Here is a 25,597-nt window from a genome sequence, read left to right as displayed (position 1 = left end):
TGGGACAGTGGAAGGATGAGGTGAGTGCTCGCAAGGCATCCTGGCTTCTCCAGTGCTGTTTCCTGTTGTATGCAAGGAAACGCAGCCCAGTTCTCCGCTCCGGGTCATACCTCAGCTGAGACACGTGGGGGATTTATGCAGGTGTAAAGTGAGAGGGAGCAGCAGGCCCAGAGGTCTTGACTAATGCACTAGTGCCCTCTTTGTGTCGCGAACATGATCTCGGAGTTAACGTTCATCCCTCTGTTACGGGCTGTGTTCCATTTCGGGCAGGTTGTACCTCCTCTTTGTGACCCTCTGCCACGGAGTGGGGAGCAACATCCAGCTGCAGAACATGTATGGGAGGATCACGTCCCCTGACTTCCCGAACGTGTACCCCAACAACAAGGAGAGAACCTGGAACATCGCCGTCCCCAAGGGATACACCATTCGGATCTACTTCACCCACTTTAACATGGAGCTGTCCTACCAGTGTGAATATGATTATGTCACGGTATGCGGAGCTACGTCAGGCCTATGTATTATAGAACGTTGTGTCTGTGCGTGTTGATGGCTGTGAGACCTATGAGCCATGTATATTTGTGCTTACAGTGCAGAATCACATGGGCACTTCTGCAGAGGCGCATGCGTTTATCGAAGTAGTTTGCTTCATACTGTCTGCGTCTATGGGAGCTGCATATCCTCTTTCGCATTCAGATTGCAATGCGTGGACCAACAGGTGGCCCAATCAGCTCTGGAGGCAGAGGCTGGGGTTACAGGTTTCAAGGAATCAGCGTCTCTTAGGGGGAGATCTCTTTGTAAGGTTTGTACTCACCTGGTTTGCAAGTGAGGCCTGCCCATTGGCGCACAGGATTAGGAGGTTGCAGATGCGCTGGAAGCAAATGAGAGCTGATCGAAATGCAGAATTTGTGTTCCCTGGGCAGATTGGACACGTTGAAATTTCCTTTCGAACCAGGTGGATAAAAGAAAAGAAATTTTTTCCCAAAATGCTATGGCTGAAATTCCTGTGTGAAAATACTGAAACGAGCTGCAGGAGTGCACCACTTCTGCTGGTGTGGTAGCCACTGAAAAGAAGAGAGGCCAGTACTCAGCCAGCTCCCCACCCTGCAAGCCAATCCCATAGCTGGGTCTGCCGAGGTGCCGGTAATCAGTGGAGGATGCAGGCTCCACAACCTCCCAGCAGAGGTATGCCAGGGAATTGAGAGGTTGTCCCATGACAGAGCTCACCAGCAGTGGGGGCTGCTGCTGTGGGGTGCCAAGGAATGGCGCAGCTGCCCAGAGGAGGAGCTGCCTGGCAGCAAGGGCTGCTGCCTGCAGACACCAGGTGCCAGGGAACAGGAACCTTGCAAAATACGGGACCATTTGCCCGTTTTCTGGACTGTCCTGGGAAAAACAGGATGGATGGTCACCTTAAGCACACCAACTGTCCAGCCTTGTGGTGGTGGTGTTATCGGCTGAGGCACACGTGTGGGTCAGTGTGTGGCTAGGGGAGCTGTATCTGCTGGGGCCGTGCAGGAACCAGATCAGGCAGTTTAAGTGAAATCTTAATCTCCTGATTTGCTGGGGTGAGATGTTCACATTCCTCTAAGGCCATGGTACTTTCCACCACAGTCTTCCTCTGAGGCTGCCACCTGCCTCTTATCCACTGCTACAACTTGTCTACATGAGCTATTGTCTCCGCCGGGGCAGCACAAACCCTGCATTGAAAATGGCCTAATGGCATCCAGAACCTTCAGGGAAAGACACTCAGGGCACTGGGAGACTGGGATTCAGCGATTTCGCCCAGAGAAAACATTGCACCAGAGAGCATGAGGGAACACAGAGACCCAGCTCAGTGGGGCTGTACGGGAAATGCAAAGTGGTGTATGTGTTTACCTTGCGTTTACCCCTCATCCCTGCTTTCCCCCGGGGATTGGCCCCAGTCCAGTGGATTGCTCCAACTTACCATCAGGAGTCTGACTTTGGATCGAAGGGGAAAGTAAACACGAACAAAACCCACAGCAAACAAAACACCAGGCTCGTGCCCAAGCTGGCCTTTGGGCTTTGTTGTGTGTACATTGGGACAGGGGGAAGAGGAAGGGGAGGGTTGGGGCAATGACCTTTCCAGCCAAGGATACAGGGGAGAGAAAGGGTGTGGGGAAATCACTGCCCACTACAGAACATCACAACCATGATAGACTCCAGATTGACATGAGCTTCATCACACATGTGCCCCTGAGAGGGCTGCAATTTAAACACCCTTGCTGCACCCCCTTGCACCCCCAGGAAAGTTCATGCTGGTGGAAAGTCTGCCAGGAGCAGGGACCCTGCAGAGGAGAGAGCACACCACCAGGGCACTGGTTCATTGGATCCCTTGTGCACGCTGCCCTGCAGGTCCTGTGAGGCCAAGGCCACAAGTTGAAGCTGCTCTTGGCTAATGCCTGTCATGGTGGTTCTTCCCTTTTCTTGCTCCTCCAACAATCTCCAGTCCTTGTCCCTCTGCTTGCTCACTCTTCAGAGGGGTCTCCAGAGACTGCAGAGGAGCAGGTGCCCCAGCTGAAAGGGGGGGGGGTGGTAATTAAGTCAAGCTGGAAGCAGGTGGGGGGGTGGTTCTGGATGCATGGGTTGGCAATAGGGCATACCATGGTTAGGGAAAGTGCTGGGGGAGGGGCCTGCACAAGAACCTGTTCCTGGTCCCCCTAATTTCAGGGTTGTAGGTTTGGGCTCCAAGCACTGGGGGACTGCATGGATGGGAGAAGCAGAGGTTGCGCCGGGTGTAGAGGTGACTGACTCCCCCATCCCCTGGACAGATCAGCTCCGGCGGGAAGCAGGTGGCCACCCTGTGTGGGCGTGAGAGCACAGACACCGAGGAGGCTCCGGGCAACACCACGTACCACTCCATTGATAACACCCTCACTGTGAGGTTCCGCTCCGACTACTCCAACGAGAACCAGTTCACCGGCTTCGAGGCCTTCTACGCAGCTGAAGGTGAGCTACAAGCCCCTGACTGAGGAGGGAGGGGTAGAGAAACCAACCCAGTTACATGTGGGCCCACACTCTTCCTGGCCTCACATGGATTCTGGCTGCTAGCACCAGGGTCTGACTGAGGAGATGTCTGTGTGTCCCATGTGGATGGAGACTCGCCCTACGCCACTAAGGCTGTGTCTACACTAGGTAAAGTCAGTCCATGGCAGATACGCAGTTCTAGCCATGGCAATTGCCTAGCTAGAATCGATGTACCTGCGCTTGGCTAACTTGGCTGTCCCTACTGGGGAAGGTCAACAAGAGAGACCTCCCTTATGCCTTGCACCTCATGACTGCCACCCTGCGAGGTCGATTTCGCGCGTCCCTGCTAGACATGCAAAATCGAACATTGTAAGATCGACCCTGAGCAGGTCGATTTTCCAGGCTAGTGCAGAGGTAGCCTCTGGAACAGGTTAGGAGCAGCTGAGTTTGCTGTGAGCTGTGGCTGAAGTGGGTGACAGCGACTCAGGACATCTGGGTTGTATCCCACTCTGCCATTGTCTCATGTGTGACCTAGGGAAAGTCGCTTCCCATCTCTGAACCACCTCTTGCCCCAGGGACAAAATGGGGAGACTGATTTACCACCCAGGGCTGCTGTGGTGGTTAACTAATGTGTCTGAAGCACTTGAGAGTGCAGAGGAGAGCAAAGCATGAGGAGCCAGAATTGTTCCTCAGACAATGGCATATGACAGCAATCCGGGTGAGAACAGAGCGCAGAGCCAGCTTCAGTAATCCCTGCGCGAGACGGCATGGTTACAGCGGGCCAGGCGGAACTGGGATCTGGGGATGGGGAAATCCTTTATGAGCTGTCAGATAGTGCCAGGTGTTTGGTTTGAACCGTGCATGGTGCCTAGAAAAAGGAATCTTCCAACTGTACAATCTACAGGGAGGGAGGGAGGCAAGAAGTGCATTTCAAAAGCCCCAGAGATCCAGGAGTACCAGGTCGCTTCTGGTGGGAACTGTGCTCGTGCCTTTCTTAGTCTCTGCTGAGATCCCCACCTTATGTTTCCGAGAGAATGCCAAGGAAAACCAGCCTATCCCAGAGATGCCCAGAGCATGTAAAATGGGTATCAAGTCAGCTGCCACAAACATGTCCCTGCTCTCTCCTTCCCACCTCGATTGTTTCCCTGTCCCCGCAGTTCCCATGTCATTCCTGCACAGAGCCCCGCGACCCTTGCACCCACTGCAGTCAGTTAATGCTGCTGTGTTTCAACCCACTAGATGCTGACGAGTGCCAGCAACTGATTGACGGTGAACCGCTTTGTGACCATCACTGCCATAATTACGTGGGCGGTTTTTACTGCAGCTGTAGGGTGGGCTACGTCCTCCATGAAGACAAGAGGACCTGCACAGGTGAGTCTGCTCCTCTGCCCATGCGCAGGGCGGGCTGCCCCACTCCATGCTAGCAGAGGAGTCCCTCTCCCCCTCTAGACACCTAGGTCAGTGAGCAACCTGTGACATTACAGCCAAGTTCAGAGCTGTCTTCCTGCCCCTGTAGGCCCGTTGACCTCCCCCTGATGGTAGGCAGGATGAATCAGAGCACCGGCTACACAGGCAATGGCCTCCTGCTCCTGGAATTCACCAGCCCTGGTGTCAGCAGCCTGGGCCAGTATGTGGCTTGGCCAGGGGGTTAGAGTAGTTCTGGTCCCTGCCAGAACTCATCCCTCCAGGTCTGGTTTTCAGCCTCTTCTTTGGAGGAAGAAAGCCTGCTCCCGGGGCTTCTGAATCAGTGCAATGATCAACACCTTGGGCTGTGAGCTGCCTGCAGCAAGATGTATACCGATGCCCAGCGCCAGATTCCTCCCTGCTGCATGCAGCTTTGCTGACCGGGAGCTGACTCCTGTGCCTGGGGAGAAGCAGGGCCACTAGGTGCTCTGTCAACCCTGGCGGGGACTGATACAGCAGGCCCGGCTTCTCTGGCTACGCATTCAGAGCTAACCTCTGAGGCCCTCTGGCCCGTTGCAAGTACCCCCAGGCTCTAGGGATGTTTGGGTCTGACTCAGGAGCTAGACTCTGTGATTCAGGTGTATCTCTAGTGTACTCTTAACTCCTGCCCCAGTTCCCTTTCCTCTTTCCATCACCGGAGCTTGTAGCCCCTCAGCAGGGCTGGGCTTGTTGGCTGTTTTTAAGCAAATCTCCCATTTTGATTTAAAATGACAAGTGCTGAGCTCATTCCATCCTTCGGAGACTCCAGCAGTCTGTATAGGAGCATGCAGGCTCCCGAAGCTGCCCCTTTGGGTTTTTGGCTTCGATCCGGGAAGGCTGTTACTGCCTGCCCTCTCATTTATTTATTCTCTTTCTCCTTTATTTTCCAGCATGAGATAATTAAGCTTCTCCTCGCATAGACAGAGACCAAGACAAATGTGCAGGGAAGAGCTGGCTTGCCCTTCTTCCTGACCTGACCATAGCTGCGCGGCACTGTCAGACTGAGGGCCAGGCTTAGTCACTTGATTAGTGACTTGCGCATGTCTGTTTCCTTCCTTCCTTCCAAACTTGCCTCCTGCAAACAATAAAATGCCTTTCCTGTTCCTAAACTCAACTGCAGCCCCTCCATCTTTTGTTTGCTTTGCCCTGTGCTGCTGAAGAAGGGAGAAGGCAGATAAGGCAGAGGCTGATAAGAGAACTGTCCTGTTGGTAGTAAAGCTACCTAGAGAAGGGGCTGCCTCAGGACGAACACATGGCTTTTCTTGCTTGACTGATCAAAGTGCTGAAACTAGAGCAGTGCCTGAACCCCTCCCTGCCTTTGGGCACTGGAAGAATTCACCCCCATTCAGGCTCCAAAAGAGAAGCTTATGTCTGTATTCAGAGAAGCCCAAATCCCCAGTTCTGAGCAGGCTGACACCGTGGAATAATCCAGACCTGGATCCACACTTCGATTTAAGCCACTTCTCCCACTGCAAACTGCACCCCTTTCTATTGGTGCAATCTGGTAGGCTCTCTGCAAAGTTTCTGGGCTCTAGATGGTTTGCTAAAGCTAACAGTGAAGCAGTAGCTGTAAGCAAAGCAGCCAGCTTTTAAGGGACCGGGGTCTATCCACTGTGTGTGGGAAGGAAGTCCCATCACTTTTCTGACAGATCCAGAGCTCTGAATCTAACCACAAGGCAGTTCAGCTGAGCTAGAATATTCTGCCGTGTGTCCTCTGTCTGCCACAGACAAAGGGACTATGTATCCTGGAAACATCAGGGTGAAGAGGTGGGTTTAAATAAGTGGCTCCATCCAGTGCCCAGTTCTTTCTTTATAAAGGGCACAGCAGCTGAGGTGCAGTCTCCACTAATATGCCCATAGCCTCAATCCCTGCCTTCTTTCCTATCTCAGGGTAAGACAGCAGCTGGCCAGGTAAGGCTCTCTTTTCTGGCTGCAGATAGGAGACTCACTGGCAGAGCTGAAAGGCTCCAGAAAAATCCCCTTGCAGATAAAGCCAAGCTTTCAATTTTGAAAACCTCAGTAAGTTAATGAGCCCAAAGACAGTTTAATGGCCGTGGAGCCTCGTCATTGCTGAAGGTTACAAAATAGGGACAATTAGAACAAGCCTCAGAGGCTGTCTCTCTCTACTCCAGTCTCTGCTTTTCTATGCTCGGTTCAGTTACACCCCAAACAATCCCTGGGAGGAAGAATGGTCTAATAAGTAGGGCATCTGATGCAGGCTTGGGAAATCTGGGCCCAGTAATAGACTTCTCGTGAGACACTGGGAAAGTCAGTGTGCCTCAATCCCTCATCTGTAAAATGGGGACACCACCACTTCTCTCCACCACAGGGAGTTGTGAGGGTAATTCCCCTCCAATCTGTGAATATGAAGTGCTTAGATACTCTGCTGATGAGGGCTATGTTCAAACCTAGGCAGAGATCATAGTGCCTATCTCCAGGCAAACTAGCTCTTTCATGGTTATGAAGGCTCTGTCCAAATATACTCGATTTTGTCTTGAAGGCCGCATCCTGCTCACAGTAGTTCTATTGGCTTCCATGCTTAGAGGAGCCTGAGGTTTTCCTGTGGCTCGATGGCATGATTTACAGCTCACTTCTCATTGGAAACCTAATGAGCCAGTGGCACTGAGCTTTCAAGTTTAGAGGGGCTCATTTTTCAGAGTTCAAGTCTCGGGCGAAGAGCTCACTGTGATTCTAATAAGAATATGGGCTAAGCATAATTGAGCACTCTCTGGGCAGCTCTAAAGGTGGGTCTGAGAAACCCAGATGGTGCGTTACAGCTGAGAGCTCCGTGAAAAAGATATGATTCTTTTTGTGCTGACTAGTTTATGAGTTTCTCACTTGCAGATATGTGGAGTAAAATTACAGCCCTTTCAAAGGCAGCTCCCGACGGCCACATCCAGGAGATATTGAATAGCGAAGTAGAACAGGTCCTGAAGTGTTTCATCTTCAAGCTGCAAATCCCTTGCTCTGGCCTGAGGAGTCTGCTCAGGTCTGGTCAGCTGGTTTTATCTGCTGCTTGTAGCTACACATCAAGAGGGTTTATTGGTGTCTGCTCACATTTGCCTAAACTCTCTTGCTGCAAAAACACCAGCCACAATGAGTCTCAATGGATGCTCCAGGCTTAAAAAACCCAAGTTAACTGAGCATGAATAATGAATTAGCCTGTGTCCTTGCCCTTCATCGGTCCTTCAGAATGAAGTTAAGATTGAGGATCCATTTTCCGAATTAGTGAGCAGTCTGCAAACTCTGCACAGTCCTTTCCTTCTTAATAGTGAGGCAGCATCTAAGGATCCCAGTCACAAACCAAGAGCCCGTTGTGTTGGGCTCTGTACAAACAGTACCAATAGACTATTCCTGCCCCGAAAGCTTCTCCACAAATGCCTTGTTTGCGCCGTGTTAGGAGTAAAAGCTTTTGGGCAATTCTGGAACATAGGAATTTCCTTAACGGATCAGATAATGGTACATCTAGTCCAATATTTGGTCTCTGACAACAGTCCCTTCCAAATGCTTCAGAGAATGGTATAAATCCCTCATAATCAACTGCCCTGAAACATACCTCAGTAGGACGTTCCTTCCTAACCCTGGGCAACTGATGGCTGCCTTATGTTCTGCATTGAGCTCTCTTAGACAATTCTGAGCCTGGTTACTAACTCTTATTGTCTAGCCTGATTCTACCCCACTAAACTTAGTTTTATTAACATGTGGCAGCACATTCCATAGGCTAATTACATGCAAGGGTTTTTAAAAAATGTCTTGGCTTTTCATTTCATGTCAGAGTCACTTTGTTCTTGTATTGGTGAAAGTAAATAATCTTTGGATACCATAGAACCATAGAACGCTAGGACTGGAAGAGAGCTTGAGAGGTCATCATGTCCAGCCCGCTGCCCTCATGGTAGGACCAAGTACTGTCTAAACCATCCCTAATAGACACTTTTCTAACCTGTTCTTAAATATCTCCAGAGATGGAGATTCCACAACCTCCCCAAGCAATTTATTCCAGTGTCTGACCACCCTGACGGTTAGGAACTTTTTCCTAAACGTCCAACCTAAATCTCCATTGCTGCAGTTTAAGCCCATTGCTGCTTATTCTATCCTCAGAGGCCAAGAAGAACAAGTTTTCTCCCTCCTCCTTCTGACACCCTTTTAGATACCTGAAAACCACTATCATGTCCCCCCTTAATCTTCTTTTTTCCAAACTAAACAAACCCAATTCTTTCAGCCTTTCTTCATAGGTCATGTTCTCTAGACCTTTAATCATTCTTGTTGCTCTTTTCTGGACCCTTTCCAGTTTCTCCACATCTTTCTTGAAATGCGGTGCCCAGAACTGGACACACAACTTGGAGGCCTAACCAGTGCAGAGTAGAGCGGAAGAATGACCTCTCATGTCTGGTTCGCAACACACCTGTTAATGCGTCCCAGAATCATGTTTGCTTTTTTTGCAACAACATCACACTGTTGACTCATATTTAAGTTGTGGTCCACTATAACCCCTAGATCCCTTTCTGCTGTACTCCTTCCGAGACGGTCGCTTCCCATTCTCTATGTGTGTTCCCTCCTACGTGGAGCAATTTGCATTTGTCTTTATTAAACTTCATCCTGTTTATCTCAGACCAGTTCTCCAATTTGTCCAGATCATTTTGAATTTTGACCCTATCCTCCAAAGCAGTTGCAGCCATGGTGATAGGTTATATATGCACAAATTACAGGAGCCCGATTGACCACTTCTGTAACATTCATTATCTTAGATACTGCTATCATGTTGCCCCTTCATGCCTCCTCTAACTAATCCCAGTATTACAAATATACTTTAAATATAGTTAAATATAAATAAATACGATGATTACAATAAAGATAGCGTGCAATTTCCCATGCATAATAAATGGAAGCCATGATCAAATAGCCTAGCACAGAGGTCACTGTAACAGAATGGCCCAGACACACGTTCTCGCCTCGATGCAGGGCTGGTGGCAGACTTTGCCAGGCCCTGGGCAATGTGGGGAGGCCTTGGCTCTCGGCCCCCTGGAAGGGGTAGGGCCTCAAGAAGAAGGGATGGGGTTAGAGGCAGCCAGCCTTCAGTACTACCTGGACTGAGCTGTGCTTCCCACAGCCAGCCATCAGTACTGCCTGGAATGCACTGTGCAGAGCTCTGGTAGCAATTTAAAGGGCCCAGGGGCTCCAGCTGTAATTGCTGCTGCAGTAACAGTGGCAGCAGCTGGGAACTTCCGGACCCTTTTAAATTACAGGGCAATTGCCTCCTTCCCCCTGCTTCATTTGGCAGCCCTGCCTCCATGGGTATTATGCCTAATTCATGCAGTAGATGCAAGACATGGGTGAAGGCTTGTATAGCTAAAGAACTGGGTCTAGAGCAAGCAATTTTTCACTACCTGGTTTGTGACCAGGGCATAGCTAAAGCTTTATATTAAACAAGATTTTCTTCTTGTTCTAACCCTGCAATGGATGAAAGTGAGGATGTGGTTGTGCTGCTTTCAATGAAGCTCCTCAACCAATACTATAAGCAACACCATAAACAGCTCTGGTGGAGGGCCTATCACAGAAGATTAATTGCACAACGGAGCCCAAGTTTGCTCTCTACTAGTCACCAAAGGCTTCAGTACATTTAGGCACAGACCATAAAATCACAGAGCCATCCATTTAGTGGGGGAAAAGTAGCAGTTACATAAAGAAAAAAATAATAGTTGCCAATTATTCTCCCTGCACATGGATTGACAGGAGGAGATTGGTGTCAACACCTAACCTAGCTCAGCTGATTCCTGTACACCAGCTGCAGAAAACAAAGTGAGCAGCAGGGGCTGCAAGACCTGAGTCAGTTGATTAACGCCTGGCATGTTAGTGCATCAAAGAACTTTCTCACTCCTTTGGGGCAAAAGCCAAAGTACTCTGCAGGGGGGACAGGCACTAGAGGTGGGACTTTACAACTGAGATTGTGTTCAGATTCTGTGACAGAGGAGCTGGCTATTAAATGAAGCCAAAAAGCTAACAATTTGTATTTTGTTCTCTGATGTTTGGATGACAATGTATCTGCTTCAGGGATTTGAAATATAACACACTCTGATGCTCAGGCACTGTGGTGATGGAAAAGTTTATGTGGAGTAAAAAGTGATTGTTCAGAGCGGCTCCAGAAGAGCTGGTCAGAGTTGTGGGTTCCAAAATTTCAGCTAGCTGTGAAAGGATGCTGCATCTTTAAAAGAAGCACAAGCAGGGCCCCAGTGCATTGCTGTTTGTGTTGAGGTAGTGCTGGTGTGCTGGGCGCTGTTCAAACACATTAAAAACATCTCTGCTTTCAAGAGTTTCACGCTTTAAATTGGAGTAGCAGCAGACTGGATTATTGTTGAATTGAGGGTCAGGTGAGAACAGGTATCGTTCTCCAAAACAAGAGGAGCCCACAATTTTACCATAGGAAACTTGAGAATTATATAAGTGGCCCAGTGGCCCTAGGAAGTTTGCTCTCTAAATAGACAACACATGATGCAACAGGCAACCCCTAGGAAAAATCTGTTTTAGAGCATTGTGTGTGTTTAGTTAAGGGTGGGGGGGAATATTTTCATTGACAGGGATTACCATGGTGGGCCTAAGGACTTGTTTAAAAAGGGAAACAGTTTTCCCTTTTATAATTAACTTTACTAACAGTGCTATAGACTGAATAACATGCCAAATTTAGTAACTGTTGCATCCCTCTGCAATAATTAAAGGAAGCTGCTCCTCTGACTCTTGGCAGCACATCATAAAGTCTTGGTGCCCTGCTGATAAAGCACCACTTCACAGCAATCAAAGCACCTTGTGGTTGTTCCTCCCTGTCCCTCTTCAGCAGGAAACGTGTCTCCAAGAGGCACAGCTGGTTTTGCCTCTTGCAAAAAAAAATTGTTTAAATCTCTCACAAAGGGAGAAGGTGGAGATGTATCATGAGGCCTCTGGAGGTGAGGAACTGATAGCTTGGACTAGAACCATGCACAAGCTGGTTATGGTAGGAAAGCCACTGCTAGCAGCTTAATGTTGCTGGGGCATCACAGACCTGACATACGGTCTCTATTTAATGCTTGTTTACACCCTAGCTTATTTGTGTTCTAATATTTCACAGCCAGCCTCTGTTGGTCTCACAGAGCCCTACCGTTGCTTCTTAATTCTGACCTGCAATGGCCTGGCTATTAAATTTCTGGTTCTTCTTCTCCCCCCACCCCCCAAATACCTGTCTGCATCAAGGTGTCTCTCCTGAGACAGAACTGCTGTATGGTGCTGGGCTTCTGACTGACAGAACTGATAGATTGAATAACTTTTGCAACCGGGACAAAGGCAGATTAGGGACATCCTTTAGACCACCCTTCCATCTCCCCACCACATACATAATTTACTCCTCTTGTGTTCTAAACAACGATCTGAAAACTTCTCCAGAGGATGGACTGGTGTAGAAAAGGCCTTGCAAGCCCTACAATGTGAGGAGATGTAGCTCCAGGGAAAAATACCATCACTGTTACCATTTTTGTTTCTCTTCTAGCTCAATGTCAAAACACTGTTTTTACTAAGAGATCAGGAGAAATCACCAGCCCCAATTATCCCAAGCCTTATCCCAAACTCTCCATCTGCAGCTACACCATTCGGGTGGAAGATGGCTTCATGATCATCCTGGAATTTGTGGAAACCTTTAATGTGGAAAGTCACATGGAAGCAGTGTGTCCCTATGACACCCTTAAGGTCTGTTGCATTACATTGTTTTTCATCACAGCCTCAGCGGCTCAGCCCACTTTCTTCACCTGCAGCACTTCCTTCAACTCATACCCTTTATCCCTTGCCCTAGAAGGTTTCCTTGTTTGGGAATGTCACTAAGAACAAAACACTTATTTAAAGGGATTGGGAGTCAAAATTCCAGGCTTCTTTGCTAAGCTCCACCCATGATTTACTGTGACTGTGTCTACACTAGCAAATACTTTCAGAAAATCCGTCCCTTTTTCAAAAGAACATGCGGAGTGTCTACACACAAAATGTGCTCTTTCAATCCAAAATCAAAAGAATGTAGGTCTTCTTCTGGGAGCCCTCTTCTGCTCCCGGATCAGGAAGAGCGCCTTCTTTCAAAAGCTGCTTTTGGGGCTGGGGGCAGAAAAAAGCCTGTGTAGATGCTCCACGTGCCTTTTTTTCGAAAGAGCAGTCCTCATGGCACTGGTTTTAAATCCCTAGCCTGTTCTTTCAAAAGAGTGGGGCCTGTGTGGATGCTCTCTATCAAAAGAGTGGGTTGATTTTTTTTTTATCTGCTTTTTTGTGTGTGGACTTGTTCTTTCGAAAGAAGTTTTTTCGGAAGATACCTTCCGGAAGAACTTCTTTCGACAGATCGCTGTAGTGTAGATGTAGCTTGTGTGAGTTCAGGCAAGTGACTGAGGGTACATCTGCACTACCTGGTAGATAGATCCAGTCAGGGTTGAACTTCCAGGGTTCGCTTTTACATTGCCTAATGCGGCTGCACTAAATCATTCTATCGGGGTTGACAGTCAGCTCCTGTACTCCTCAATCTCACAAGGAGTAACGGAGATTGACAGGAGAGTTTTTCCTCTTGACCTCCCTCAGTGAAGACAGCCAGGTAAGTTGATCCTAGATAAGCTGATTCCAGCTGTGCAATTGTAGCTGGAATTGCATATCTACAATTGACTTTAAGGTCTAGTATAGAGCTGGCCTTAGCCTCATGTAGCTCCAGCTTGCTTACCACCGAAATTGACATAACATCTACCTCAGGAGGCAGTTGTATGCATCAATAATATTTCTGAAGCACTTTGCAACTCTTTGATGAAAGTTGCTCAACAATGTACCCTGTGCATTTTCCATCCATGTGCAGCTTTTTCTCATGGAGGCATGCAGTACATTTTCACATGTACCAAGGCACATGTGAATGTATGTCACCAGTGGAAACTAAATACCTAGCTATGGGCATTGCTGATCAGCTGGGCAGCATTTGAATCTCTCCTGAGCAGCCGCACGAGAGCACATGTTGCAGGGAACATTGATGATCAATATGCAATTATTGATGATGTGTCATCAATCAGAATAACTACAGCATTGTGTTTCTATTTAACAGTTAACAAAATTGATCCTTCCCTAAGAGAACCATAGCTCGAGGTCTGAACAGCCCCTCTATGCATGTCCTATTGAAGTCAAGTTGTATGAGTGGAGTGCCCTGAAATGAATGAAGCATGATTGTGTGACTCTTCTTGCTGTTTCAGATTAAAACACCTAAAAAGGAATATGGACCATTCTGTGGACAGAATGTACCTCCAAAAATTGAGACAGGCAGCAATGCTGTGGATATTACTTTCACCACTGATATCTCTGGAGACCACACTGGCTGGAAGATCAAATATACCACGACAGGTAGGTAGCTCCGTTCTTGCCATTTGTACATCTAGCTCTGCTGTAGGACGCAGGATGGAAGATGCTGATTTCAGAGCGAAATTTCTTTGTACACATATTAATTCTTGCTACATTCTCAGGCTATCAGCTTTTTGGCTAGGACTCTTACTACTGTAAAGATATTTCTGTGAGAAATATTTAATTGGCAGTATTGCCATGCTACTGCTTTCAGACTAATATGTGCCTTTTTGCTTTATCAGGAGCTTGATTTTGTAACAAACGGGTTATTCTGTAAGTGTACCACTTCTGTATACTGGATGGAATGAACTTCATCTCATAGGCTCAACACTGCTCGTAATTCCCCTTTAGCTCAAGTAAAAACTTGCACTTTTGGAGCAGGATAAACTTCTGTCCCTGTGAAGTTCCAAAAGGTCAAGGTGTACAGCACAGAGGTAACAGATGCAGTGTTGTTTGCTACTGCTTCTGTTACAGTACCAGGCAGTGCATCTCTGACATGTCCCTGCAAAATGAACCTCCACTACTTAAATTTCAGCTGCAGAGCACCACCAGGACTTCATTCCAGTGAGGCCATGCACAGCAAACAGTTCCAAATTGCTTTCATACTTAGTTTTAATTTGCTTCATTAACCAATGTAAAAACCCTCAAGAAGATCCAGAACAGTGCATGGTGAGATTCTCTTCCAGTCTAGTGTCAGAATTTTCTGACCTGGTTCTGGCTTTAAGAAATAAGCATCTAGTTTGGTAGACGCTATGTAGTGGTGTCTAGGCTATGGACATGTCCTTCACTCTGCAGCTTCAGGAAGACTAGTTAGTCCTATGTGACTCAGAATCAGAGTTGCTAGCTGTGGCTCTTGGTCAAGAGAACAACACAGCAAGTGTCCACACTTCTCCATTAAATGCTTCCATTTGGTCTCAGTTATGCTGCGAGGGGAAAACATAGGATTTGGCTTCCTGATAGAATCTTCAGAAACAAAAATTAGAGTCCGCCTCAGGAGGAAGGATCATGTTTTGTTTTCCATTACTGCCTACAGCTTTGACGTGTCCCAGTCCTAAAGCACCACCGCATGGTCGCATCAATCCAGTGCAAGCAAAATACATCTTTAAAGACGACTACACTCTGTCCTGTGATAATGGATATGTGCTGTTGGCAGTAAGTAAGCCACAACCCCTCTTTTTCTGGTTTTGCTTGGGAGGTTAATCTGTGAGATTAAATGTGTTTTATCTCTGTTTAACCACTGTACACAATAATTTAACTTTTGTGCTGCTCCTCACTCACTGGTTTGATCATTGGCCTGCTAAACCCAGGGTTGTGAGTTAAGTCCTTGAGGAGGCCATTTAGGGGTCTGGGGCAAATAGATGAAAAAAAAAATCTGTCAGGAATCGTGCTTGGTCCTTCCATGACGGCAGGATACTGACCTTGATGATCTCCCAAGGTCCTTCCCAGTTCTATGAGATGCATACCTCCATATATTATATTATATTATTAAAATTGTGCATACATCAACTATAACATACATAGTTTGCATTAGTTATCATGTGGTTTTGGTCCTTCCCAAAGACCTGTCCTTTGCCAAACAAGTTTTAGTGTCTGGATTTGGAAGATCTCTGGACACGGCTTATAAATTTGTCTGTAATTGAGAGTTGGGGGCTAGAGAATAACTTTAAAAATGTTTATGTGGTCTTAACAGACAGAATTTTTTAAATATTTCTTTATTACTACACCTCTGCAGGAAGTTTTAAAAACTAAATGTTGAATCTCTATTTTGGCACAGAAGGACATACATTCAGTTCTATAGCATTTCAACCTTAATGATCACTATGCAATTTCTAAAGATACTGCAAATACAGCTCATGCTCAGAGAGAGCTTCTGAGATCACAATTTGGCCTTTGTTATGTGGTTTCAGACAGGCTCACCTTCAAGATCAGTAAAACAAGTGTACTTGCCCCACATTAATGATCTCTCAATTTTCTAGACATTCACAGACTCTAGAATCTATCATGCTTTTGACAGTTTGATTACCTTAATGTTTATGTACAAACCCAGGATAACTAAATGCATCTGAATTGTGTTAGTTTAAATGAATAATCAAAATGAGATGTGACAAAGGTGTGTTTGTGTACTAAAATAGATAAAAATCCAGAATATACAGCATGCTCTTGTTTGAAATGCTTTTATGTTGTGTTAGCCATCTTCATTGCAAACCACTAGGAGCACAAGGCATGCAATAAGTGGTTAGAACTGCCACTCCAAAATAAATATGTCTCAAGTTTCCAGAAGTTTCCTCAGCTATTTCACCAAATCTTGCTAAGAAAGGTTATGTTTGCATCTGAGATGAGTACAGTATAGGAAATACCTTTTCCCCTCCCTAAAATTATACATCTGTGGTTTAAGAATCAAGTAGAACATCTGTGAATAACATACAAAGCTAAAAGATGTTTTATGCATATTTTTCATTCCGTATTAGTGAGCTAAAAATTATATGTAACTGACACATTCTCCCAATAAAAAACTGATTTATTAGTGAAGCCATGTTAATAATTTTAAAGAACTAAATGGATTTCCTATTTTCTTCCTGCAGAATGAACTGGTTCTGAAGTCTTTTAAAGCAGAGTGTCGAAAGGATGGTTCATGGAACAAACCAATGGCAAAATGCACCAGTAAGTCAATATGAATGGCCCTAAAATTTAGAAGAATTACGATATTGGTACACTTCAGTTAAACAGACTATAAAATTATCTTCATAAGTTCAAAGATGTGGAAGGCAATAGACATTTCATCTTTATTTCAGTTCACTATGTTACATCTTAATTTCACGTGTAGTTATTTGAATTTTTTAAAAAATGGACACTGCCTTGATTTTTCCACCATTCTTTAAAAGTGAATTTTTAAAAAGCAATCATGGTACCAACACCAAATTAGTTTACTTTCAAAACACACTACAAGGTATCCAGAGACTTAATGGATATCAGGGCTATTAGCAGAAAGAGAAAGCTATTCCAATTGTTCCATAACTCCCTGCACAAATCACACCAGTTTGTGTTAAATCAATTCAAATCCTCACAATACTCAGGTGACACTGTGGCTAGTGACATTCCCTGTTTGTAGGTGGGTAAATGGAGACAGTGGGGTAAATGGGACTTGGTACAGGTTAAACCTCCCTGGTCTGGCACCCTCAGAACTTGAGCAATCTTGAACCAGAGATTTTGTTGGACATGGGGAGATAGATGCTTCCTGGCTCTCCTCCATGCCATTGGCCACCAGCCTGGGCCAGTGGGCTTCCCTCTGGTCCACCAGGGCTCCTGACCACTTGCCCCGCTGCAGCTTCTCAGCCCCAACTGCAGCTTCTCAGTCTCAGGTGGGCTCCCTGGCCCCTTCTCTCTACTTGGCTGTTCACACCAGCTTCCTGGCTGTAGCTCCCAGCCTCCAGCTTCCTGGCCCCTGCTGCTGGCCCAGCTGCAGCGCTGTCAGCTTTCTGGCCCTCAGTGGCCTGGCTGCAGCTGCCTAGACCTCCCTGGCCACTGGGCTCGCAGCTGATCCCTGCCCCACCCATCAGCCACAAGAGCTCTCTGGTCCTGCTGTACCACAGATGTTCTCAGACCAGAGTGTCATGGATATTAGAGGTTCAACCTGTATCGCTCATTAAGCAAGTCACTAGCAGGTGGGTACAGAACACTAAAGTTCTGTCTCTTGCTCTAACAATGAATAAGAAACTTTGAACTCTCTGGTATTGCAACTTCTAGATTTATCCGTACTTCTTTCTGGTGTGTGTTTCATAACAATTACCTTTACAAACCACATGCATTACAACATACTTTGGATAGTTGATCTATTAAGATTAGAATGCATGTCTGTTTCCTGGGAAGATCCTGGGTTTACCTGCTTACAACACCCAAAAGTGTGACCGTAACTTCACAAAAGTGTGTGTGTCTGGTTGCATTATAAGTCACTCTTCAGAAGACAGTCCTGTAATTCCACTTTACACCATCCTTTCACTCGCCATCACCACCAAACCTCCTCCTGCTAGCTGCCAGCAGCAAAAATCTTGGGTAAAACAGGCCTTGCACCATTCCCTTCCTGCAGATCAGTGCTGCGTAAGAGTCAATGCACAAACACTGAAAAGGGCCATTTTATTTTTTTTATAAACTTCATCTATTGTTTCACAAGTCTGTCTTTCTGAATGATTTTCAGTTGTCAACTGTGGCCAGCCTAAAGACACAGACAACGGCACAGTTACTTACATCACAGGACCAGAAGTGACCACCTACAAAGCTGAGATTCAGTACAAGTGTGAAAGCACCTTCTACACTCTGAAAGCAAGTAATAATGGTAAGGGGAGGCCTTATGCCTTACAGTCTGATCCTCAGATGCTGAGAGCAAGCAACTCGTGACATCAGTGGCAAGTGCTCAGCACCTCGCAGGTCTAGGCCCTGCATTTGGCAGTAACATTTAGAAATCAGGGCTGGGGCACAAAAAATCCAGCCAGTCACTTTGCCTCAAAGTACACCAAGAGGTTCATGATGGTATTTTTCTTCTGCAGCTGGTAAGTGAGGGATGGTGCTGTAGTGTTTACAGGTAAATAGTTCATTCAGACCAATACAACTTGGCCCCAGAATATTACATAGAGGACGAGTTTAATGTTGATTTCTCAAAAACTTAAAGTTGTACCTTGGATTTAAGGAACAATCCTTATGTGAGAGCTGGATGTGGAGTGCTACAGAAAATGTGTTTCAGAGGATTGAATTGATATTCGTACATTCCCTTAGCTGCCAGGATGTGGAATTTTACATTCTAGTTCCATCTGAGGGTTCTACTTTACAAGGGCCAGAGTGGTGGCTTTAGGCTTACATAGGATATTTATGCTGCATAATGCCCTGAACCTCCCACACCTTACAGCCCAGTTGAAGAGAAGCACGACCCAAAGAGCTCTCTTCAAATAGGAATTCACAGCACCTAAGGCTACATCTACACTATGAGATAAATTTGAATTTGAGGCAGTGAGCTCGATTGTACCAAGTGACTGTCTTCACTGTAAATACCATTACCCTGATTTAGGGAGCACTAATATCAATAGCATAATATTGTCAGAACCAGGAGGTGTAGTGTCAAGTTTGAATGTAACAGTTCCAATGAAGGCTAGTGTGGAAGCACCGTATCTTTGAATCAAATTCATTAGCTTCCAGAAACTGAGTGACACTGTTGCACCTGACTCCCAGCTGCCTGCCACTCATGGGAGTTGGGAAACTGACCAGAGCAGGAGTCCTGGTCAGTTCCTTGGCTCCTGAGAGTGGCATGGAGCTGAGAAACTGCAGGCACTGCTGCGCGTGATTCCCGGCTCCCCACCACTCACAGGAGCTGGGAAACTGAGCAGCACAGCATCTGGCTCCCTGCTACATCAGGCTCCTGGCTCCCCTGAGCCAGGTGCAGAAGGATTGATCAATTTCCCAGCTCCCGCTAGCTGCGGGGGCCCAGGAACCAGGCAGCAGGGTAAGCGCTGCCAGCGATGGGAATGGAGCAGGGCCTGGGTGGAGGGCGCAGAATGAGGGGCTAAGAGAATTGTGGGATAGGTTGCCACAATGCACTGCTGCAAGTCGATGTTTGGCCACTCTAGTGGGGCAGCACTAATTCAATTTTGTGTGGACTTGGTGGGAAGTGAGGATACTCAAAATTGAATTTATAAAACCCAGCATTATAAAATCGAATTTAATAAAATGGAATTTATTTGGTAGTGTAGATTTAGCCTAAGAGAGTAATAGGATCTGAATGCTTGAGAATGGAGAAACTTCAGCGATCAGATACAGCACTATACTATACATGCATAGCTTTAAAAACACGGCCACTTAAGATGTGCATTCTTGTCTTTTCTATGACATGCAGGTCGTTACCAATGTGGAGCTGATGGATACTGGAAGAACTCCAAGGGAGAAAAAGCACCACCAATATGTGAGCCAGGTAATGTATGAATTTATACAAGACATTCATCATTGATGTAGGTTGGAAGGAACTTGATATCAGGTTAACAAGTGCAGCTTTGCTTAATATAATTTGTCTTATGATCGATCTTTAAATTGTTATTGGTAAAAATTACACTACAGGTTGAACCTCCCTTGTCCTGCAATATCTGTATTCCTTTCATGATTTTAGTTAGCCAGACTACCACTTATCATGGGTGTGGCTAAGTTTCTTGTGGTCCTATGAAGTTTGTTTACAGCCACCAGTCCTGGGTCTATGTTCTAAGCTGTTATTTAGCTCTAATTTACCTCTAAATGGCCATGTCTATAATATCCAAAATCTTCAAAATGGCCATGCAAATACATACTCAGCACCTCATTAGCGTGCCACTAACCACGGCACTTCAAAATTGTTGTGGCTCGCAGCCACGTGGCTCGTCCAGACGGGGTTCCTTTTCGAAAGGACCCCGCCAACTTCAAAATCCCCCTATTCAGGAATAAGGGAATTTCAAAGTTGACAAGGTCCTTTTGAAAACAAACCCTGTCTGCATGAGCCGCGTGGCAGTGAGCCACGGCAATTTCAAAGTGCCACGGCTGGTGGCATGCTAATGAGGCACTGAATATGTATTTCAGTGCCTCATTAGTTATCTTCGAAATGGCCATTTGCATGGCCATTTTGAAGATTTGGGCTAGTGTAGACATAGCCCTAGTGTTAGACTGAAGTTTTTAAAAATGCTCAATTTGTAAGCTTTCTTGGTGATGCATTTTTAGAGGATTAGTATAAAAGGCCATAGGTTAAAAAAAAAAAATCAACAGATACCAGCGCTCAATTAAATAAAGTAATGTCAATTTTATTTAATAACTCCCTGGTCCACTATTTTTCCTCTTACTAAATGAAAAACCTCCCATATCTTAGGGGTGAAGTGATCTGTCTAAAGAATATTTTAATATCACTACTACTTTTCATGGATTTTTAAATTTTATGCCATTGAAGCTAGGAACAATTCATTAAAAGAAACAAAGGATAGAAGCTTCTGATTTTCAGTTAGACTAACTTAAGCTAAGTCTATGCACCAGTGTTGACAGCCCATAGGATGTGTATGGTAACATGCCATAATACAAAGAGCTACACATGTCACTGATTGGCTCTATCAGAGCCAAAGATTCAGCACCTCCCCGATGTGAGATCCTTTCAGCGTGATTAGGAAAGGTTCTGGCAGCAGAATGTTCTTAGAGCCTTTCTCCCACCCCAATAGTCTCTTCTAGCAACAGGAAGCAGCAGGCCACTACAGAGCTAAAAATGGGAATGTAGATGGGGAGGCATAGTTGAGTGAGTTGAGAACTGTATAGAAAGTAATATGCAATCCTGTAGCACCTTAGAGACTAACAAATGTATGAGGTCATGAGCTTTCATGGGTAAGACCCACTTTCTCAGATGATTGGATGTTATTTTTAAAGCTACACCCTAACAAAGCTACCCCCTGTGAGGCTGTATGGGGCCCCCTCACCACCGCAGAATATGGCCCACGGTGCATGAAGGGTGGCAGAGCCCCAAGCCTTGTGGACTGAATCAGGCAAGCTGTGGTCTGGATGCAGACCTTGGGCTCTGCCAGGAGCCAGGGAGCAAGAGTTGGGTTTGGGTTCTTCTGCTGTTCCCCTAGTTGGGGGAAGGAGAAGGGGAGCAGCAGTGGTCCTCTCAGGAGGCTTCCTACTGCTGCTGATTGGACAGAATTCCAGCCAATCAGAGCAGCAGAGGAGCAGTGCCTGGGAGAAGGGGGCACAGAGCCATGTATGTCTGGGGGTGCTGCAAAGGTATGTGCACCTCTGTTGCCCCGACCCCACACAACTCCTGTGCCCCCAGCCATCCAGACCTTCTCATCCCTTTCTTGCCCTTTCCCTCCCACCAACTCCCCATACACACTCTGCTAATGCTTCCTTCCTCCCAGACCCCACCCCACCCAGACTCTAACTTGCACCTTTTTCTGACCTCTTCCTCCCAGACCTCATCCCCCAAAACCTCCTGCACCTCCCCAAACCTCCACTTCTCTCCTACATCCCCTTCCTGCCCAGATAACCCATCCCCAGCACACTCCTGCACCCTCCCTCCCAGGCCCCCCGCAATTCCCAGCCTGCTCCTGCACCTCCCCACCACACTATAGCCCTGGCCCCCCACAGTCAGGGATCCCATCAGAGAGGTTTTTTTTTTTTTTTGGGTGCTTCTCATGTCAGTGACCTCTGACCTGAGAGAGGTTCCCCACCCTGGTGCAGATGTATTTGGGTACATACCCACAACTTTCAGACATGCCTGTCAATGTTCCCTCTAATCTTTGCTATCCATGTGCAGATTTTTCCATCCATGGTCAGAATTTATTTTTACATGCCATGTGCAAATGAGCACTAAAGCCTACCTATGGGAGCTCTGCTCATCAGCTGGGTGGCATCTGAATCACCCACACAAGTACACAACTTACAGAGAACACTGAGCGTCTGCTCTTATTGCCTTAGCCATTCTTCAGCTGTACTGCTTATAGTCATGCCAATGGAGCTACCAATGCAGGTACTCTACATGTTGATGAAAAATCATCCAGTGTAGTGATGCCTTTAGAAGTGGCATTATCTGAAACTCGACGCGGTGGGAAACATGGTATAATTATAGTAAAAGATAAAGGAAAAAGACATTACTAGGCCAAAAAAAATCACAATATATAAAATTCAGCTAGGATTCCATTAGTCACTAATTCTTTTACACTGGGCCCCATTTTTAAGAATCCCTCTTTTGGCTGGATGTTTCCACCCATTACCATGTGGGTTTGAAGCTAAGCACTCATTGCTTCCCCCATCAAGGCCGGAAGAAGCTGTGGATTCTCAAGCTCTCTCGAGTTCATAACTGCTTTGTAATAGAGCAGACACCTCTTTGAGGCAGGTACCAGAGGTAGGCAAAAGTTTCAGAATAAAGTTAGAAATGCTCGAGTTTGTATATTCAACATTGGTCTGTTTTGCATAAGTGTCAGACCACCACAGGAAGACTTGAGTGAAAATGCATATATTGTCAAGTAATGTGCCTGCTGAAAGTGACTGTTTGGAAAACTAAACTGTGCTATGGCCCCTTTTCATCTCGAGAGACGGTGGTTAGCCGTGGCAGTGAGGACCTATGGGCAGTGTTTGAGTCTGAAGCTTCTCTCATGGCTTATCCATCCAATACTGGATTTGCATGGTCGATTGCAAAAAACGCACGTCAGTTTATTTCCCAATTCTTGAGTCTGAGAGTTCTTCCTTCTAAGGCTAAGTTCTCTTGTGTGGCTTGCACATGTATCATCAAAGGATGATGTCCTAATAAGCTGGTATTTAGAGAGCATGAAGTGGTGTTTGTGCTATTCCATAATTTTATAGGGTATATTGGGTCATTTACAGTAAAATTTTTAATTCCCCCCACCCCCTATTGCTAAAAGATTACGCCTACATCTGCACTAGCCCAAAACTTCAAATTAGCCACGCAAATAGCCATTTCAAAGATTACTACTGAAGAGCTGAAATACACATTCATTGCCTCATTAGCATGTGGGCAGCCACAGCACTTTGAAATTGCCACAGCTTGCCCAGACAGGGGGGGTCCTTTTCGAAAGGACCCACCAACTTTGAAATCTCCTTATTCCTATTAGCAGATAGGAATAAGGGGATTGCAAAGTTCCCAGAGTCCTTTCGAAGAGGATCCCCCTCTGGATGAGCCGCACAGCAGTGAGCCTTGGCAATTTCAAAGTGCTGCAGCCACCCATATGCTAAAGAGGTGCTGAATATGTATTTCAGCGCTTCACTAGTAATCTTCGAAATGGCCATTTCAGTTTTGGACTAGGGTAGACATGGCCTAATGTTTTATACCATTCTGTTCTACTTGCATGTTGGTCCCTATTGTATTCCATTATGGGTCTCATGTGCACCATCACCCTGCAGTCAGAGAATCTGAAAGTAGCATTCACTACTCTGTGCACACACCCTGGCTCACCTTGCATGTCCGAAAGAGGCAATAAAGGGCACATAACACTTCAGTTCCTTCTCACTGCCACATGGTCCAGTGGGGTCCATCCACATTTCCAAGGCATTATGCCCTTCTACAGGACTTGGCTGCTGATGGTCAGGGATGGAGGTTCTTGGTTCAACTGTGTCACCCTCATTCCCACACCTTCCTCAGGTACTGCTTAATCACCCACAGGGGAATACAACAGGGACCATTATTTGAAGAAGGGTGAGTTACTTACTTGTAACTGCAGCTCTATCAGTTGCTGCTGATTGACCAGAATTCCAGCTAATCAGAACAGTGCCTGGGAGAAGGGGGCACAGAGCCATGTCATAGATGACAATAAAAATAATTTGTACATTTACATTTGCAAGTGATTTTATGGTTCCAAAACTGATTTGTTGGTTAGAAGCACTGTGTACACGTCTTCATCTGACATACTCTTACCTCTTTACTACTCAACACGTAACACTTCTTGTATTTCTTTTCTCTCAGTTTGTGGAATACAAACTAGGACATCTGTGGAACGTATAATTGGAGGAAAAATGGCAAAGCTTGGACAATTCCCCTGGCAAATTAGGCTAGTTACTGATGATGGAGCAGCAGGCGGTGGTGCCCTCTTATATGATGAGTGGATTTTAACTGCTGCTCATGTTGTAGCCCGTCAAAGAGACCCATCAACCTTGAACATCAAAATGGGGTTTCTGAACAAAAATTCTGTTCACTACCAACAAGCCTGGGCAGAAAAAATTTTTGTACATGAAGGTTACCATTACGGTGTCAGTTTTAACAATGACATTGCACTGATTAAACTGAAACATAAAGTCCCAATTAATGCAAATATTACACCCATTTGCTTGCCCACAAGAGAAGAAAGATTTCATGTGAAAACTGATGATATGGGAATTGTAGCTGGCTGGGGAAGAACTGAAAGGAGGCGGTTTTCCCCTCATCTCCTGTATGTTGAGTTAGTAGTTATTGACCACAAAAAGTGTCAAGATGCATATGCAAAGCTGCCACATGGGAAAATTGAGCCTGTAACAGAAAACATGTTGTGTGCTGGGGTTGAAGAAGGTGGGAAAGACTCTTGTCAGGGTGACAGTGGGGGACCGTTAATTTTCTTAGAGAATCAGACTAAGAAATGGTTTGTTGGTGGTCTTGTGTCTTGGGGCATAGACTGTGCAGTCGCTGGCCAATATGGGGTATATACAAAAGTGATTAACTACATTTCATGGCTTGAAAACACTATTTTGAAATATTCTTGAACAGTCTACTTTCTTATGTAGAGTATTTGGATGAACAGGGAGTAAAAAATTAACAGTTCTTCCTTTTGGAACATTAAGACCTTCAACAGAACAAGTTCCAGTTTTGTAATATTTTGAAAGACTGTGAGTGCAGTTTGATTGTATTAATTAGTACTGTCAAGAGTTACAACTGCCCAACTAACTTAATTCGTTTTAAACTCAAATCTTACTTTATATGTGCTTTTCATATCTGGAAGAGTCAAATGAGCAAGAGAAATTCATTTAAACTTAGTACTGAATTTTTTGTTTTTTTTTTTTTTGAAGTGTAAAATTTTCCATCTGAAAATTAGCAGTGTCCACTTACAAACATGGATCACAATCCTTTTAAAAATATACATCTAATAAAACTACAGTAAAACTAAACTAATTAACAGAAAAACATGCTTGTTTATATAGCAGGAAAAACAGTTTAGCACTTTTATTAACAGAGCTATAAATATTCCCCCTCAAGTTAGAATACAAGCATCAAAATAAATATTTTTGACTAGTTCTTTGAATGCATGCTGCCTCTGGTAAATCCCAATAGCTTCAGCAGGAC

The 25,597-nt window shown here is 45.7% G+C and overlaps 1 protein-coding gene across 1 annotated transcript; it reads left to right on the top strand.

Moving 5' to 3' along the window:
• MASP2 (MBL associated serine protease 2) lies at positions 1–25,020 on the top strand. The gene is made up of 11 exons (XM_075018181.1): positions 1–20; positions 271–490; positions 2,787–2,964; positions 4,222–4,353; positions 11,936–12,132; positions 13,647–13,794; positions 14,825–14,943; positions 16,374–16,452; positions 17,984–18,121; positions 19,670–19,744; positions 24,251–25,020. The coding sequence occupies exons 1-11, from the start codon at positions 16–18 to the stop codon at positions 25,018–25,020; spliced, it is 2,061 nt and encodes a 686-aa protein (XP_074874282.1). The 5' UTR covers positions 1–15.
• The last annotated feature ends 577 nt before the right edge of the window (positions 25,021–25,597 follow it).

Source organism: Carettochelys insculpta, chromosome 23 (genome assembly GCF_033958435.1).
Source record: "Carettochelys insculpta isolate YL-2023 chromosome 23, ASM3395843v1, whole genome shotgun sequence".
NCBI lineage: Eukaryota > Metazoa > Chordata > Testudines > Carettochelyidae > Carettochelys > Carettochelys insculpta.
This window is presented reverse-complemented; position numbering and strand designations above follow the sequence as displayed.